The sequence below is a fragment of the Perognathus longimembris genome, chromosome 2, assembly GCF_023159225.1.
Source record: "Perognathus longimembris pacificus isolate PPM17 chromosome 2, ASM2315922v1, whole genome shotgun sequence".
Classification (NCBI taxonomy): domain Eukaryota; kingdom Metazoa; phylum Chordata; class Mammalia; order Rodentia; family Heteromyidae; genus Perognathus; species Perognathus longimembris.
In genome coordinates, this window is record NC_063162.1 from 84,131,880 (window position 1) to 84,150,230 (window position 18,351).

General features: G+C 38.8%; 1 protein-coding gene across 1 annotated transcript in view; it reads right to left on the reverse strand.

Annotated features, from left to right (window-relative positions):
- The window catches only part of Creb5 (cAMP responsive element binding protein 5), a 433,433-nt gene that overhangs the window by 346,812 nt on the left and 68,270 nt on the right, over positions 1–18,351 (reverse strand). The window contains exons 2-3 of the mRNA XM_048339616.1: positions 8,840–8,911; positions 2,127–2,220 (exon numbers count right to left, since the gene is read on the reverse strand). Coding sequence (XP_048195573.1) covers positions 2,127–2,220; positions 8,840–8,893 — 148 coding nt within the window. The 5' untranslated portion in view covers positions 8,894–8,911. The remainder of the gene's footprint in view (positions 1–2,126; positions 2,221–8,839; positions 8,912–18,351) is intronic.

Sequence of the window (18,351 nt, forward strand, 5' to 3'; positions counted from 1 at the left end):
ACTATTTCCTGGGGAAAAACAGCAAAGTAAAAATATGCAACTGATAATCAATTATAATTCAATGTGAGCAAGCCTGGTATATTATATATCATGGACTAGAAACCTCTAAGTGCAAAGAAATGGACTGGTCTGGACAATTGGGCATGTCTTCCAGGAAGAAAACCCTGTGAGACTAGTGAACGTGCAGGGAGAGTAGCAAGTTTCAAAACATAACATTTAATTTCACCAAGAGTATTAAGTGGCTCATAACAACTTCAACATAACACATGGGAAAGCAAAAGAACACATACCACTATATTATTCATACTGTGTTGCTTGCATTTATTTCTCTTTTTGCTTAGTCATTCCAAATTACACATTACTTTTCTTTGTAATTCCACGCAGCCTTGCCAAAGATTGGCCACAACTGCCACAAATTAATAATCTGATAAAAAACAATTAAAGGAGAATCATCAAAAACCTACTTTAGGTAATAGAGAAAAGAGTGATTCACTCCATTGCTAAGTGTCTTTGGTTGCTTTTTTCCCCTTAGAACTTCAAATGAGATCCTCAAAGAACCACGCTAGCAGTCTTCCTGAATGATACATTGCACTGCTACCTACCAGCAACAGCCTACACACCTGCTACTCTCAAATACTTATCTCTGGCTCTCCTATCACCAAATAGCCTATTTGGGGAATCAAATTTGGGAAAAATAAAGAATTTATGAACTTAAATATTGAGAGTTGAAAGCCTATGGCCTGTGACTTACATACATGTTCATTGCTCAGCCATGATGCTACTTTATGGAATGCAATAAACCATCAAAGCAAAAGGACAAGACCTCTTTAAGCATTTTTTTCTAGGCTTTTAAAATTCACAGATTTGAGCTTCTGTATCTCCCTGAAGGTCTTGGGGAAAGTCAAATCAGCCTCTGACAGGCCAGTTCATTCATTTGAATTCAAAAGAAGCAGGAGCTGAGAGAAGAGGCAGGTGGTGATGATCAGGGTCTTGTTTGAACTAGAGCTTTCCCCATCACAAAGTATCTGTGTGAACAGCAAGTCCCTGGTACATTTAGGAAGCTATGATAGTATGTGATTCTGCTTCTGATCTGGCACAACCAGATACAGTAGCTGGGTACACATCAATCCCCACTGAGGATCAAGACCCCTGAGCCTTGCTCTGTTGGGTATGCTGTTCCCATTTCTTGGGCCCTAACTGGTAATTCGGCAACTCTTAGAAGATTTCCCAATAGGCATGATAAGACAATACCTGGAAATTTTAAGTGCCATAGAAATACTAGCCAATCAAATAAGACATGTGTGGCAGAGCAGTGGCTTTCTCTTCTGCTATCAACAAAAACATGTTTGTGGGTGTGTCATCGCATTCAGGATGCCAGGAAGAGGAGGACTAGGCCAAATATTTCTAGCCTGAGAGGGGTCATCAGAAGTGATCTGGCTGCCTGACACAGGTTTATGAAACACACTGTGACATTCTTTCCTTGGATCTTCATGAGAAGCTTGTGAAATGGGATAGGAAGCTACCATCATTCTCTTTTAATTGGGAAAATGAGGCCCAGAAAGGTTTAATTTACCCATTTCCACTTAGTCTCTCACATGTGCATTAGTTACTGTCTCTTAAGGAAAACTTCCTTGATTACTTCAGGCTAGAAGGAGAGCCTCTTCCACTGAGGCTATGCCTCATCTGTTCCTTATACAACTCCCTTGATACACATCATGGATGAGCCTTTGTTTTAGCTAAGTTTTTACATGTAAGTTCTATTATGATATTCTTAGGACAAGAAACATGTTAATCTATATACCTCCCTTGGAACTAACAGCAGTACAGTATGTATTACAGATGCTCGATTTATTCATTGTTATTAATTATTGTCTAAGTGCTTATAGCAATACTTTTTGAAATAACGTGGATCTAAATTTCAAAGTCATAAATAAGAAATGAGAAGTCACAGTTCTCCAATTATTTGGATATTCACTACACTGATTGTATTTCTGATACTCTTGAGATGTATCTGTTTTTCAAAGTGTAGAATCTGCCAGTGAGAATCAGGCCACCAGCAGGAGGCTAAGTTCAGTGCATGGAACCAATCTAATTACCCACAGCCTCTTTGCATGATGGACTCTTACCTGATAACATATTGTCTGTTTTTATCGAGGGAAACTTCAAAGTCATTTCATGCTTGTGCCTATGAATCATCAGATGGTCCTCTGTTGGAAAGCGCTGTTGAACAAACAGAAAAAAATGTAATGCATATTTGGGATTGTAGAGAAGAAAGATTTATTTAGCTTTGCCAATGAGACAGGTACAACTAAAAAAAAGTCAATTCTGGAAATGTGTGAAGGCAAAACTATGTAAAGTTACAAACTGTTTTATGCAAGCAAATGCCTTTGAGGCTCTTTTTAATCATACCCAAATACAGGCATCCATTTGCCAAAAGGCATCTTCTACAGTACAGAAGAAACTGCCTCAGTACTAAACATAAGTTTGAACACTTTGCATTCAATTATTCTCTGGCTCCCCTCATCTCTGGGGACTTTGTAAAAGGCCTATAATGCTATGTGTGTGTGTGTGTGTGTGTGTGTGTGTGTGTGTGTGTGTGTGCACGTGCTGTTCCTGGGGCTTGACCTCAGGGCCTTGGTGCTATTCCTGCGCTTTTGTCCTCAAGTCTAGCACTCTACCACTTCAGCCACAAATTTACTTTCAGCTTTTTGGGGTGCTTAGTTGGAGATAATTGTCTCATGGACTTTCCTATCCAGGCTGGCTTCAAACCACAATCCTCAGACCTCAGCCTCCAGAGTACCTAGGATTACAAGTGTGAGCCACCAGCACTCAGTTAGAGGCCTATAATTCTTTTTTTTTTTTTTTGCCAGCCCTGGGGCTTGGACCCAGGGCCTGAGCACTGTCCCTGGATTCTTTTTGCTCAAGGCTAGCACTCTGCCAACTTGAGCCACAGCACCACTTCTGGCTTTATATATATATATATATATGGGGTGCTGAGGAATCGAACCTAGGGCTTAATGTATACAAGCACTCTTGCCACTAGGCCATATTCCCAGCCCCAAGGCCTATAATTCTTACGATATATTCCTTGGATGTAAAGACTGCTTCTGATCCCTCCTTAGCAACTAGAGATTTTCATCTGAGAGACCTTGAATTTGTGTATGCTAAAGAGCAAAATAGAAACAAGTACATTTGGTGTGTTTAAATGGTAAACACACCAAATATGCACTATGTCCTAAAACACCTGCCTAATGTTAAATACCTTTAAAAATTAACAGCATTCAAGTGAATGTTTTATGGTCATAAAAATTAATAATGGCAGTGTAATAAAATTAAAAATTTCCCATCTTTCCTTGCATGTGTATATGTTTGTGTGTATTAGTGGTTTTTAGATATGAGAAGCATTGTAATTTTGCAAAATTGTGTAGAACTTTGCTCCAGTGGCTACTGTTTTACATAATAGTGTAAAATTAAGTTGAAGTCATAATAAGTATGCTACACATTATCTATAGATTAACTGAAACTAAAAGAAATGCATGGCATGGGAAAGAATGTTAATTCATGTCAGACTTTGGGAAAGAACTATATACCATGTTTAACTATTTGGCATATATGTCTACAAATATATTGTATGTTCTGGTTTGGAAGACTTGGTCTACTAATGGTCTTCTTTTTATGAATTATGCATATGATTTCATAGTAACATAATGAATTATTTTTAAAAATTCTGTACTCTAACACGGTAAACCCATATTTGTTTTTCATTTCCAGCAAAAGTTACATTTGTGAAAAATATGACTTCCTGAAATATTTTGCTGTCTGACTTCTGGTCACATGCTGGGACTGAATTTTCTATTATGAATTTTCTAGCCATGGATCTAGCTCTGCCCATAGAGTCTTGAAGTGACATGATATCTAGCGACAAGCATCTTATCATTGGCAGATGACCTTCTATCGTTCCCCTCTCCCATTTCATGCCAAATAGTGACTCCTCGATCACCCTAAACCTTTGAAAGATGTTGAAGATTATTTCATTGCATATACCACAAAATTAAGAAAAGTCAAGGAAAAGGTCAGTCGAAGGTGGTGAGAATGCTGGAGAGGCTGACATTGACCAAGATGCATTGTGTTCATAAACTGTTTGTTATATATGATACCTCTTTTGTACACCTACTTTAAGATAATTTTTAAACATGTTTAATAAAGATGTATGAAAATTTTCCTTTCAATCTGAACTGCATCCTTGAGTAACAAAGTAAGTCTTTTTGTTGTTTTAAGCATAGAAGCTTTGGGGCAATTTGTTAAACACCCTACCCTGCCCCAACTCAGATTGTTATGTTTGTAATAAAAATACAAGAGAAAATCAATTCTGCTGAACATTTCTGAATCTTTGATAATTAAAAATAATCTTTCAGAATGCCCTAGTTTTTCAGAATAAACAATATAAACAATAATTAATTTTTTCTATACTGTACTAGAAATTTAAATCCTATGAAATATTCTAAAAGTAGTTTCCAAAGTTACTTATTTATTTGTCATTTGTATCATCAATGAAAGAAAATAGAATTTGCAAAGCACGATAAGTATTCCAAGTCATATAGAAGTCTGCTTTTTAGAACATAATGTTTTATTTCTTTGTTTTATTGTTGTTGCTGGTCAGCTATTCACCATACAGTGAATAGATAACACCATATAATGATAGAACCAAATATATAGCAGTAGTATACATGACTTAGAAGTTAAATGTCCTTGTCTTTCTGTCAATGTCTTATAGTTCTTGTTTTCAATAAAATAATACATACACATACATATACGCATACATATGTGTGTAGATAGATAGATAGAGTCTTATTCTGTAGCCCTGGCTGGCTTCAAACTCATAAACATCCTACCTCAGCCTCTGAGTGCCAGGATCAAGATGTGTCTATCATACTGAATATTAACTATAACTACTTCCCAAATAATTATATAATGATTGTGGTTTTTTTAATTAAGGAGGAAAATAGCAGCAAATAACTGAAATGTGCAGTCTATAACAGATATAGAGTCAGAACATGCCTCAAGTCCAGGGCAAGAGGAGGAGCGAAATGAATGCAGAACTCTGAGATTACAGAGTTAGAGACATGTGCAACACCCCATTTCTGAAATAATGATAATGTCTAAAGGTTTGTGACTTTAATAATCTCCCAGGCATTTCAGACCATTCCAAACACACACACACACACACACACACACACACACACACACACACACACACACGTTTGTTTTCAAAAAGAAAAGGGAGGGATTCCTTCCACCATCCCCTTGGAATGCCTCCTTTCAATTTCCAGCCTCCTCTCTTGTCCATGCAGGTTCCTGGACTGTGCGATATTACTAAAGCCAATGCCATGGTTACCACCACTGACTTTGAGTTCCTAAGAGGCCACCAGGCGATGACAGGACTACTGGGTGACTGCTACATTTTTGTAATTCTGATTCCTGTTCAACCAAAAGATGGGCATATTTTTATAATCACTTGTTAAGGAAAAGAAACATACTCACATTACATGGAGGAATAGAGTGTTAAATGCATTTTTCCATGTAAAGTTGTAGATGACACCTCGAATTATTCTTTTAAATCAGGAAATAGTGAATCCTCATGTCTCATGTACATGGAACCTTTTCCTCTGTCTAGTCAACCTTGTTAACCAACTAGTTCATCAGAATGTTCAAGGTCATTCAAACTAAGCTGTTCAAAGGCTGGGGGGTGTAGCTCAGTGACAGAGCACTTGCCTAGCATGAGTGTGTATGTGTGTATGTGTGTGCGTGTGTGTATGTGTGTGTGTGTGCATGGTACAGTGTTCCATCCCCAGCACCACATAGCAACAACAACAAAGATGAATCTCTGTTTACCCAAGGTAATGAATAAAACTTACTTGCTCTACTTTAGAATTTGCATGTGAGTTCATAGATCCTCCTTCCATCCCCTCTATGCCTACCCTGCCTCAGGATGCTCTACACTTGGGCATTGGTCCTTCCAGCCCCTTCCCCCTCCTGCTTTCTCCCTTTCTCTCACTGGTTCCTGGCCTTTGGCTGAATCCAGCTTGGCTATACTTTAATTTTAAAAATCTGCCTCCCTCTCGGTACCATTAGATCACTCAGGTTCCCGGTACTACCCTAGTGCTCTTGAAAGAGTCTTCTATGCTAGCCACCTCCGCTTCCTCACCACCCACTCACTCATTAATCCTCTGCAATGGGGCCTCCACCCCTCTGCTCTCTCCTGGGTCGCCAGCGAGCAAATGGGTGCCAAGTCCAACAGTCTCTGCTCAGACCTCCAACTAGCCCAGTTCCACCAGTGTCTGCCACCAGTGACTGCACGTCTGTGGCATTGATTTATTTATATTCTGACTCCCAACAAAACTAAAGATGGCTTAGAGCAATACACACACACACACACACACACACAGAGAGAGAGAGAGAGAGAGAGAGAGAGAGAGAGAGAGAGAGAGAGAGAGAGACAGAGACAGAGACAAAATGGAAGACATTGATTGGAGGTACATGGGCCCCCAAGAGAAAGAGTTATATGCTAAGATGCAAAGAGGCAATGCTAAGAGGCATTCATTCTCAAGCAGAGGTAATTCTGCCCTCCTAGGAGGGTAGCCAGTAATATCAGAATGTCTGGGGTCATTACAATTGTGTGATCACAGACTTGTGTCAGTACTGAGAGCTGAAGAGTAGCAGCAAGGGATATTTCTAATTATCCTACAATGCACCAATCAGCCTCTACACCAAAAAACTCAACTCTAAATGTTAATGGTGCCAAATTTGGAAAACTCCCTAGCCCAGTGACTTATGAATAGCTCCCTTCATTCAAACTTAGCTATCAGATATAACCAACAACTTCTATCAGATGTAACCAACAACTTCTTCCTGAAGATATTCTCTACTGTCAATCACCTTGGAAATTGCTGAGAATCCCAACTGGCCTTGGCCCATTCCTTGCCATTTCTGTATCTCTGGAGCTCCCTCTCCCTGAAAGAGCCCCTTCACTAGGCCAAGTGAAGTCAGTCCCCCTATTCTATGCTTCAGGTCTATGGTATTTCTTCATTAAAACTTGAAACTGAGTAACTGACCATGTTTAGATTTGATGCCTGGGCCAGAAGCTCTGTGAGGACAAGGACACATGAGTCTGGGACATTGCTGTTTCCTTAGTACAACCAGAGTGTCTGGCATGTTGTAGGCTTCCCAGAGTGTGTTCACTGATTTAACTGAGTAAAACTAGGGCTACTGTCACAACAAAAGCAAACTGCCACAATTGTGTTTCTCTTTGGCTATGGAGATTTCCCTTTAAAGAAACCAAGTGACAATCAATTAGTTTACCTTAGTAAGGGACAGAGATTTTAGGCAGTAAGGCAATATTTCTCATTCAACATAGAGAGTCCCAATCTAGACAGCATTTCTCAGTATTATGAACCCGTCTATGCTTTCCTAGTGCTTCCTACTTCAGAATGACCTTCAAAACGTGTTTGCTTCAAAACTGCTTTTCTAATGTGTAGTTTGGAAGTGAACATTAATTAGTACAAAAGTTCCCGGAAATTTCCAAACCCTGAGCAAAGTACTCTAGGTAGTCAGTTAAAAGGAGATAATAATGGCAACCACAATTTCTTTTTCTATGGATTCATTCCCTCCAATTTCTCCGAGATCCTCCAGGTACTCTCTGAGGACATATAACAAGAAAGGCTCTCAAAGGGAATGACCTCCCCTATGAAGCATTGCCTCATATGGTACTGCCAGCCCTACCACATAAGCAGGCAGGGTAGGAGGCCCTGGGTCCCTTGTTCCCTTGAAACTATTACTGTTAAGGAAAGGGTATAAATATTCACATTAGACAGATGCCTACACTCAATGTTTTAAACTTGTCCCAGGTTCCATAAAATGAAGAGCTTGGCATGAAAACAACAACATAAGATCATTTTCCATACATGGCAATAACTAGAACATGGGGAGAGCCCAGGGTCAAAAACAGAAAAAAAAAAAAAAACCTACCATCAGGTTTTAAAGGTAAAATTCTCCTTTTTAAAAGGAGAGTTTCCAGTATAATAATCTTCAAGGCAGCATCAGTAGTGGTAACAAGCATGGATGTTAGCTGAACAGTTACTATGTGCAGGCCCTACATTCCACATTCTTCAGGAAGTATCACCTCCAATTCTCACACTGTTCGCACTTGATGAATCATCAAGAGATCTATCTCCAGCTGGGAATATGGCCTAGTGGCAAGAGTGCTTGCCTCCTACACATGAAGCTCTGGGTTCGATTCCCCAGCACCACATATATGGAAAATGGCCAGAAGGAGCGCTGTGGCTCAGGTGGCAGAGTGCTAGCCTTGAGCGGGGAAGAAGCCAGGGACGGGTGCTCGGGCCCTGAGTCCAAGGCCCAGGACTGGCCAAAAAAAAAAAAAAAGAGAGAGAGATCTATCTCCTCCAGCCCAGGAGGACATCTGTCCATTTTAAAATCCAGATGCTGAGGAAATCTGTGGGTTCTAGAAGAGTGTTAAAGGGGGTCTTTTACCCAAAAGACAAACAAAACAAAATAGAATTCTGTCTCTGATGGGTGAGCCATTCACCAGTAAAGCCCAGTGAGGGCTGAGAAAACAGGGACCTTCCTGTCCTTTCCAAAATGACAGCCCTGCAAGCTGGTAGGCAGAATGTATCTGGACTGCTTCGTTGAAAATGTCCAGCACTACTGAGGGAAATAGTTCAGACTACTTGGGAAGGAAGGGAAGCCCAGAGCAGGTGTCATTGCCAGGTGACAGGCATTTTTCTCCAGGCAAGCCAGAGCAGAAGGATCCCCACACACTCACCTGGGAGCAGCCTGGGGCACTGCAGACAAACGGCCTCTCCTGCTCCAAATTCATCTTGGATTCCTCATATATCTGAAGGGTCAGAGGGGAAGGGAGAAAGGAAAACAGAAGTCCATGAATATCTCCTGCTTCTTCATGAGGCACATGATAAAGGTAATAGCTAAGGGCCCATTTATACACCAGTTCCCAAACGGGAGCCTATGAACATGAAAATGAATGCACACAGTCCCTGCTTTGCTGTAGTCCACTGGGTGTGCTTCCTTGAGCATTCATTAAAGAGAAATCCTGCCTGAGGAAAACTACCTAGTGGAGGTTATTTCCAGAAGACTCTGAGGCAGAGTGTACCCCCATCCTCCCTCAATTCTTCTGGCAGTTTTGGGGGACTGCCTATTTATTTTTTCCTTGGGTTTATGTGGGTTTTTTTTTGTTTGTTTGAATTCAGGGCATCCCACTTGCTAGGCAGGTATTCTATCACTTGAAGCACACCTCAATCATCTTTAGTGTTAATTGTTGTACAGATAAGAGTCTTGTGTTTCTGTCCAGGCTTGTCTTGAACAGAGATCTTCCTATCTGTGCTTGGTTCAACCACCATGCACAGCCTACAGCTTTTTTAGTATGTTATTTGTGGGTGATTCCAAAAGTACTCCTCAAGAACCTTCTCCCTAAAAGAGGGAGCACTATTCAGAATCACTCTTTGCTGAAGGAAGTTTTACTATTTTTCCTCCCAAATCAAATCCACTTTATATATCATTACATCTGCTTCTCCAAACACTACTGTATGTGACAGGTATTCCTTGGGAAAAAATATGCATACTTTTCACACAAAGTGAAAAGATTTGCCTTAGATAACACTGTTAGTCAAATATTTAAAAGCAAAATTAAGGAAACGTATAAATGTAAATCCTCTTGGAATGATGCTTCCTAATGCAAGGTCCACAGAGCTCTCTTACGTGCTCTTCATTTGAAAGAACTTCCCATGGGTTTCCCATTAATATATTTATTCAGTGATTACCATAATTTTACAGCTTTCCTGAAAATACATTAGTGCATAATTCCTCTGCTGTATTATACTTGTTTAGTTTTTTGCTCATTACATATTTCTCACCTTTTATTACATTTCTTTTTTTAATTGACACATGATTTATGTGGTACAAATAAATAAATAACATATATATGTAATGCACAATGCTCAATCAATTTGTATATGCTCAAACATTTGTCATTTCCTGGTATTTGGACCCTTTGAACTCTTTTTCTGTGGTTCTTATATAATAGGTCCTTATATAGTACAGTGAACTTTTTGAATGCTTTCATTTTGATAACTGGATCTCCATTTGATATTTTCATTTGTATAACTCATTTGCAGTCTGATTTTTTTTTTAGTGCCCATCCCTGACATACCATGAAAGGTTAATTTTCTTTGCATTTAAAAATATCTGGGTCATGGAGAAAAAAATGATGAAAATAAATTAAAATTGAATTACAAAACAAAACTACAGTCATGCTGCTGTATTATACTGAGAAGAACACAGACATTTTTGGAATCTTTCTGTCATGAGCAACTAAATAACTTCCTATATCTCATTACAGTATTCATTTGCTTTCATTGCTGATCATAGAGCACTCGTCTCTGTACCTTGAATTCTTCCCACCCTATTTTTTTTAAATAAAGAGGAACGTTAAAGTTGAGAAAATAATTTTGATCTGAAGTAGAATTCATATTGAGCTATCCATTAGTTAAATATACCATGTTTTTCTAGTAAATTAAAAAAATGTTTTCCTAGAAATTCTCTGCCACTAAAAGCCTTATCTGCTTGACCTTTGCCAAGTCATTTGACTGTTTTATGCCTCAATGTTCCCTCTACAAGACAGATAGCAATAGCCACCTATCTTTTAGCTCCTTCCTCCCTGTGTCTTATTGTTTAGTTGGGGTCCTAAAACATTTTCAAATTATGTAGCAGTGTGTGTGTGTGTGTGTGTGTGTGTGTGTGTGTGTGTGTGTGTGTGTGTAGGTGGGAGAGGCTTGTGAACAAGAGTTTCAGAAAGCTCACTCTACTATAATTATTTCCTACATTTAAAATTGCAAATTACAGTTTATTCCCTTATTTGCCCAAGAGAGGCTTTTTTTAATACCATTTGGGAGCTTTATTTGCTTACGTAATAAAAAAAAAATAAGGGCAGGGAATGTGGCTTAGTGGTAGAGTGCTTGCCTAGCATGCATGAAGCCCTGGGTTCGATTTCCTCAGCACCACATAAATAGAAAAAGCTGGAAGTGGCACTATGGCTCAAGAGGTAGAGTGCTAGCCTTGAGAAAAAGAAGCCAGGGACAGTGTCAGGCCCTAAGTCCAAGCCCCAAGACTGGCAAAAAAAAAAAAACCTTTACCAACCAACATTAAAGTTATGTAAGTTATGTGACATTGAAATGGAAAAGGTCTATCTATACATATTTGCAACTTACATCTGAAAGCAGTAAGTAGTTAATGATAATAAGTAAATTAATATCAAAGCAAAAGATGTAGTCAAGGCTAGACGTACTACTGCTGCAAGTTTAAAAGAGATCCATCAATAAGCCAAAATGAGGAAAGATTTAGAGCAAGTTCAGATTAATCAGGATGAGGAGAAAGTGTCTCTGCTAGAATCACAAATTTGGCCCACCCAAATATGACTTTTTCCATAAATTCGGGCCCATCATCCCAAACACTTAGCTACATGTTTGCTATCTCATCTTAACTATTGTTTATAATTTGTACAGGAGCTGCCCTGAATCCCTCAGAACTATATTTTGATGCTGGCACTTGTAGACATAAGAAAGACAAGCTATACAGATTTGCTTTGTCTTTTTGAGGAATATCAATGTAATTGATATACACTGAGATGTGTTAGTAAAAGGATTCACCTCACAAGATGCCATTGAAGAAATAGTCTATCCACAAGTCATTCTTTTTTTATGTTTTAGTATTTTTGAATAGGACAAATGGGTTTCTAATCAACATGTCAATTGATGAATATGATGCATTTTAAACAATGTCACACCTTCTTCCATTTTTCTCCCTAACCTTAAGTCATTTAAAATTTTAGCTATCAATAGGTTCCACTGTTTTAGTTATCAATAGGTTCATTGCTGTTATTTTGTCAGCTTATTTTTTAAACATAAATCAATATCAATTTATTACATGTTATGCAATAAGCATAAGCCAGAGATGTATGGGGCAACAGAAAACTGGAATACAAGTCTTAAGGTTAAAAAAAAAATGTCCGTTGCTAGTATAAAATAAGTTTTAAGTGATTAATGAGGCCTAGGTGAGTGGGTGTGCATCGAGAGGTGTGTAAACCTCAACTGCTTTATTTTGATGCTCTGAGGTTCCCACATTTAGTCTCTACAAACAGCTAGCTCCCTTGCTCATTCTGTTCTGTGTAGGTGTTTGCAGTAGGTTTACCAAATGGTGCCATTCCACCACACAGGCCTCATTATGTTTATCAACCAGTATAATCTGGTCTGATGTCTTAGTCAAGAGCCATGGTTTATTTTTATGGTCTATTATTATGGCTTTTTTCTAGCACATATTGTAATCATTATTCCCTCAGACTCTCCTAAAGCCCTGCATGCATTCTTTGTATCATCCATCTAGTGGGGGAAAATTACTCAGACATGATTTTAGCCAGGTTGTACACTGGCTCCTCAGAAGTTCAGACTCATCTTCTCATTCTCTATTCAGTTGTCTTACTGACTGGGATTCTTAATAAGCCAAGCTAGCCTTGGCAACAGCCACACCCCAGCTCCTCTGCATAGAGTTTCCAAAGTAGGCTTTTGGTAAACATTTGTAGAATGGATCCGAAATCCGGAATCATCCCAACCAACTGCTCCCAAAAGCTGCCTGTTCTTGAATCCAGAGGCAGTGGGTTTTTAAAACATTTTTGCCAAGACTAAAGTTTTTAGAAGCAAGAGATTATCTGAGCCACTCATTCTATCTGGTTTCAGTGATGGCCTGAAATCAGGCCTCCCCAAACTTCCTGGGAAGGAATCAAAGCTGAACATTATGATGAACATAATGGGGTAGCTAGCTTTCACTCAACATCACATGGAAAGGTATGAATTTATTATCTACTCAGCCTCTTGATACTGACATAGACATTGAACCTATGAAACTTGTCAGCTACACATGTGCAGGCATTGTATGTCCCCAAGACCACCCGTTGGAAAACACTGAGTGTTTCTGTAGCTTTGAATCAAATTGATTATAATCACAGCAGATATTCTCATCATTCAATAGTTTATAAATAGCACTATTCACTATTCCCTTTCCCAAAATTCAGATTCAATACTCAACTAAAACAAATGCCACACAAGTCTTAAATTTTTGGAAAGCAACAGAACTCCTGATAACAAATCCTAATGGTGTACAAAGTGAGCTGAGGTTTCCATAGTTGACAAGGAGATGACAGGCTTGATTTACAATTCAAACTCTCCCAGGCCACTGGGTTCCTCAGGCAGCAAAATGTGCAAGAATCTCTTTCATTGTGAATGGTTTGACCCCAGACATTCCTGGTCTAAAATGGGAAGTTCATTCACAATGGCTGATGCAATCAATCCATTCAACAGCTTTGCCAGTCATTTAAGGGATATACTTGGAATTACCATTTCAGGAAAGACAAACACTGCAAAAAGTCTACACTAAAAGCACGGTTAGTCTACACAAAATATTGTAAATATGTACTTTAAATTTAACAATAACAACTAAGCCCAGAGGGAGAAAATCTGACTCCAGTTGGCAGGAATCAGCCAAGAGTAATGCTCTTGCAGTCCAACTGATAGACAGCCATAACTACATCCACAATCCCATCACATTCCAATTTTAGTAGAGACACAAATGTCTCCCAATAGCAACAGACAATTCATATGGGGTTTGGAATCATAAGACACTACAAAGTATTGTTTTGCTCTAAAAGCCTGGTTTGTGCTCTTATCAAGTTATAAAATTTTCAAACTGTAACTGTAAGCTATAAGTTCAAACAAGCACTAACATATTGATACTTTCCATTAGCTCTGTTATCATTAGCCAGGTTAGAAAATGCCTTGAAGAGCTGAAAGGGAATTTAAGTTTTAATAGTGATATTAAAACATTTGCAGGGCATTTACTACTCTGTCTTGATAATGGAAGGACTATCCTTGGCAAGACTCAAAGGAAACAAAACTCACTACCTTATTGAGTTTACCTGCAAAGGTGCCCAAGACAGTGATTACCATTTAAGCAGTTTGAGTCAGTTACACTGTGTGATACCCCAAGTCAATTCTGCTCTCTTTCTGGTAACAAAGATTGTTGAATTAATTAAATTTGGAAGTGAATAACCAAAATGCAATTTGTATTTCTTGAAAAACAAATCTTTCTCTTAATGTATGAAAAAAGCAAAGACCTCATGCAACAGTAGCCCAGAGTACATTCACTGAAACACATCAGATATTTATTTTCTGCGAAGACAGCTGCTTTCATAGCTAGGATGCAGGATGGTTCTTCCACATATGGCCAGCTCTTGGAAAGAAATTCTGTTAGATTTGAGGCTAAATATTTCTTTGGAAGGGTACTGTAACTTTTATTATCTTTTTTCCTCATCTGTAAAAGAGGACCATTGTCGCAAAACACTGTAAAACAGGACCATTCAAAAAGGTGTTATTGTACAAGAAATGTACCCAAGGCCTAACATATGAAACTGTAACCTCTCTGTACATCACTTTGACAATAAATAAGAAAAATAAATAAATAAACAAAAAGAGGTGTTATTTAAGAGATGACTAATAGGAACTTATTACAAAAGAAAAGTAAACCCTCAGCACTTCAAATATATATCTTTATTTTTCAAATCTGAGTAGTGTAACTTCAAATAGAAAAATATATACCTTTGAATTTCAGTTCATGAAAATTGGTTTTCTTTTTTTTTTTTGGCCAGTCCTGAGACTTGAACTCAGGGTCTGAGCACTGCCCTGGCTTCTTTTTGCTCAAGGCTAGCACTCTACCACTTGAGCCACAGCGCCACTTCTGGCCATTTTCTGTATATGTGGTGCTGGGGAATTGAACCCAGGGCCTCATGAATATGAGGCAAGCACTCTTGCCACTAGGCCATATCCCCAGCCCCAGAAAATTGGTTTTCATCTGAGTGCATCCTTACCCCTCTCTGCGCTCTCCCTGCTTTTATCTTTCTGTGTGTTTTCTAAAACTGTCTCTTTGGAAGTCTACTTTTTCTATGTCTTTGTATTGCTGTGTATGTGTTTCACTGACTCTGTATCTGTTTCTCTCTCTCTCTCCCTGTCCCCTTTTTATATCACACACACACACACACACACACACACACACACACACACTCAATAGTGTTCTCACTAGCTTCACTGGTAAAAAGATCTGGTAGGATTGCTTCCTGTTTCAATGTTATTCTTGAAGTGGCTGCAGTTTGAATCTGAATTTCATTGGGCTATTATTATTTGCAGCTGTGCGACCTTTTTAACCCTGCTTTAAAAGCCACATTTCAGCCCTCAAGCTTGCAACACCCCCCAAATGCTACAAAATTTTCAAGCCAGAGACTCTACAAAGAATTTAACCAACATAAGGCTATTCCCAAACAAATGCAAAATGTCACCAGAAAACTGATGTGATTCAGGATGTGTCCTGGTACAACTTACAGCCTGAACTATTCCCCAAAGTACATACATTGTTTAGTAAGCCTGCAGTGGAATGTTACTATTCCATGCAAACCAGAAGAAATTTCTTGGCATTAAAATTCTTCACAATCTCCTGGTAGCCCAAAAGTTCAGTGTCCCCTAGGACAAACCAAAGACTATAGGATTGTATTGTTATCCCTTATCATGAGAGGGCTGTCAAAAGTTAAAGGTCATCATCCCCACACAACTTTCATCTCAGGAAAATGTCCCCAAAGTAGGTCCCTCCAGCTTGCCATGCGGGTGGCTGGGGGCTCATCTCTCTCACAGATGGCTCAGGGGGTTATGGGTTTGTATATGTGGCATTTATACTGTGTATGGGAAGGCATTCCAGTGGGATTGGTTTTGATATGTTAGATTCCTCTTTCTGTATATTTTGTAAGTGTTCCATATGTTCTTTAGACATGAGGTCTTTTTTCAAAGTTATAGGCTAATTTCAACGTTTGTTCCGCCTAATCCTATCTTATAGCTTTCCTATCTTTGGGTTCAATAGTTCAGAACACACACAGTAAGCACCAGCAGTGTGGGGCACTGGGGGGGCAGGGGGGTATAAATCAGGGGATGTGGGTGTGTGTGTCTAATGTGTGCATTTAGGTCCTGTTCCTCTTCATGCTCCTACTCTGTACAGTATACTTTTGTAGCACATGTCCCATCTCTAAGAAAAGTGTATTTGACATGTGTGTGGTTAACAAACACTGTTGTAGAAATTTTCTGGTTTTGAAGGAAATATTTAATGTAACCAAATTGCTTGTCTTGTTTCTAATGGAGCTGAATAATGGAATCTAGCTGGAAAGTGGCAAACCCTCTGCCTTTTCCCCTGCTTTCACTGCAAACAAAAAGGTATGAAAGGAAACAGGGAAATCAGAAAAAGTGCTGATCAGGGTGCAGGATACCATTGCTGCTTTACCTTTCCAGTATGTCCTCCCTTGCCATCTAAACTAATTGCCCAATGGAATCAAGAAGGAAAAGCTATGGCAGTAGAGAAATTCAATGCAACACTGCATTTGACCTTCGTATACATCAAGAGCAGCTTGCTTTTGAGGATTTGGGAGAAAGCAGTTCGATAAGTTCTTTTATTTCTTTACTTTTAACATTTAAAAAAAAATTTTATTATTTTTTTCTTTATGTGGTACTGAGGAATCGAACTGACTACTGGATCTTATGGTTTCTCCTATTAGTGTTCTATAGGAGCTGTTGGCCCTTGGCTCCTACGGAAGGCTAGGCATTCCCAGGTTGTATCCGAAAGAAGCCTACAGTTGTGTTAAAAGCCAGCCAAATAAGAAGTAAAAGCATACCTAAAGACTTGATCCAGATTCCTAACACTCCGTGCTTCAAATAGCAAGCGAGTAAACATTTGGTAATGCTACAGGTCATCTAAGGGTCATGTCAGGAAAAAATATTACACTATCAAAAACATTGTTATTCTAACAAGATTTCCTTTTTAAATATTAACAAAAATCACGTCTTCATCTGCTTTTCAGAGATGGCATTATGTTCTGTACTGTTTTCTGTATTTGCAAATACACGAAGTCAACTTTTAATTGGCACTGTTTTTGATGAGGGAAAGGTAGCCATTACTGGGATTTGACAATGAAACCAGGAGTATGTACTATGCTGCACATGCAGAATCGACTGTCTTGGGCTGCACTTGCCAATGACTAGCAGTGTTTTTCACAAGACTGGTATTTATATGAGTATCCACTGACTAGCCCATGCTACTAGGTTTATGGTAAAAGACAAAGAATAGGGCAATAGAAAGAGTGAGAGAGTAAAAAAGAATTAGAGCACATAAAGGAGATAAAGTTAAAGGGAAGGAATAAATACATACCTACCTCTTTTACTTTTTGAAAATCTCAGACAAAATTAAACTTGGAGTGAGGCAAGCTTCAATGCCAATTAAAACTTTATGCAGCTTCAAAGCTGGGCAAAAATGGCACATGTCTGTAATCCTAGCTACTAAGGAGGCTGAGATCTGAGGATAGAAGTTCAAGGCCACATGGAAAACAAATCCAAGGAGAACATTATTTTAGATTATCCAGGAAAAAAAAAAAAGAGCAGAGTGGAGGTCTGCCTCAAGAGGTAGAGCTCCAATCTTGAGCTGATGAAGCCAACCAAGAGCTAGCTAATGGCCCTGTGTTCACGCACTAGTACTGGCACTGTGTGCATACACACACACACACACACACACACACACACACACACTTTAAGCACCTTTAAAACATACATGTCCGTTTAGCATTTCCTCTTTGTGTAAGAGGAAGGCAAAAATCTGCCAGCAATATAATAGCTAAGCATCAACACTTTCCAGATCAATCTACTGATGGAGTCAGTATAATCTAGCCTGGATTTCTTTTTAGGTAACTTATCTTTTTAGGTAACTTTAGACACCAGCAATCCCTAATGTCCAAGTAACTCATTGTACTATTGTGAGCAATGTGGATTCAATAGCACCAAATACACCTTTGGTCTCAAGTAGAATCAGGGTGCCTGCCCATGTCTTTTCACCATGAGATCATAGCCCCATTGTTTTCCCTTATTATTGGGAGGATATCTCATCACACAGAGATTTATTTCCTTTTTTATACATTGAGCAGAAACACCAGAACTTCTACAATCAGTCTTAATGGTGCTACCACCATTAGCCAGCAGTTTACAGAATATCTATTAATTTATTAGAGGAATATTTGCCTCCTAACCAACTTCAACACAAGAAAGCTTAATAAGCCAAAAGATCTGTCTATGTATCTATCTATCTACCTGTATACATATATATATACACATATATACACATAAACATTTATATTTA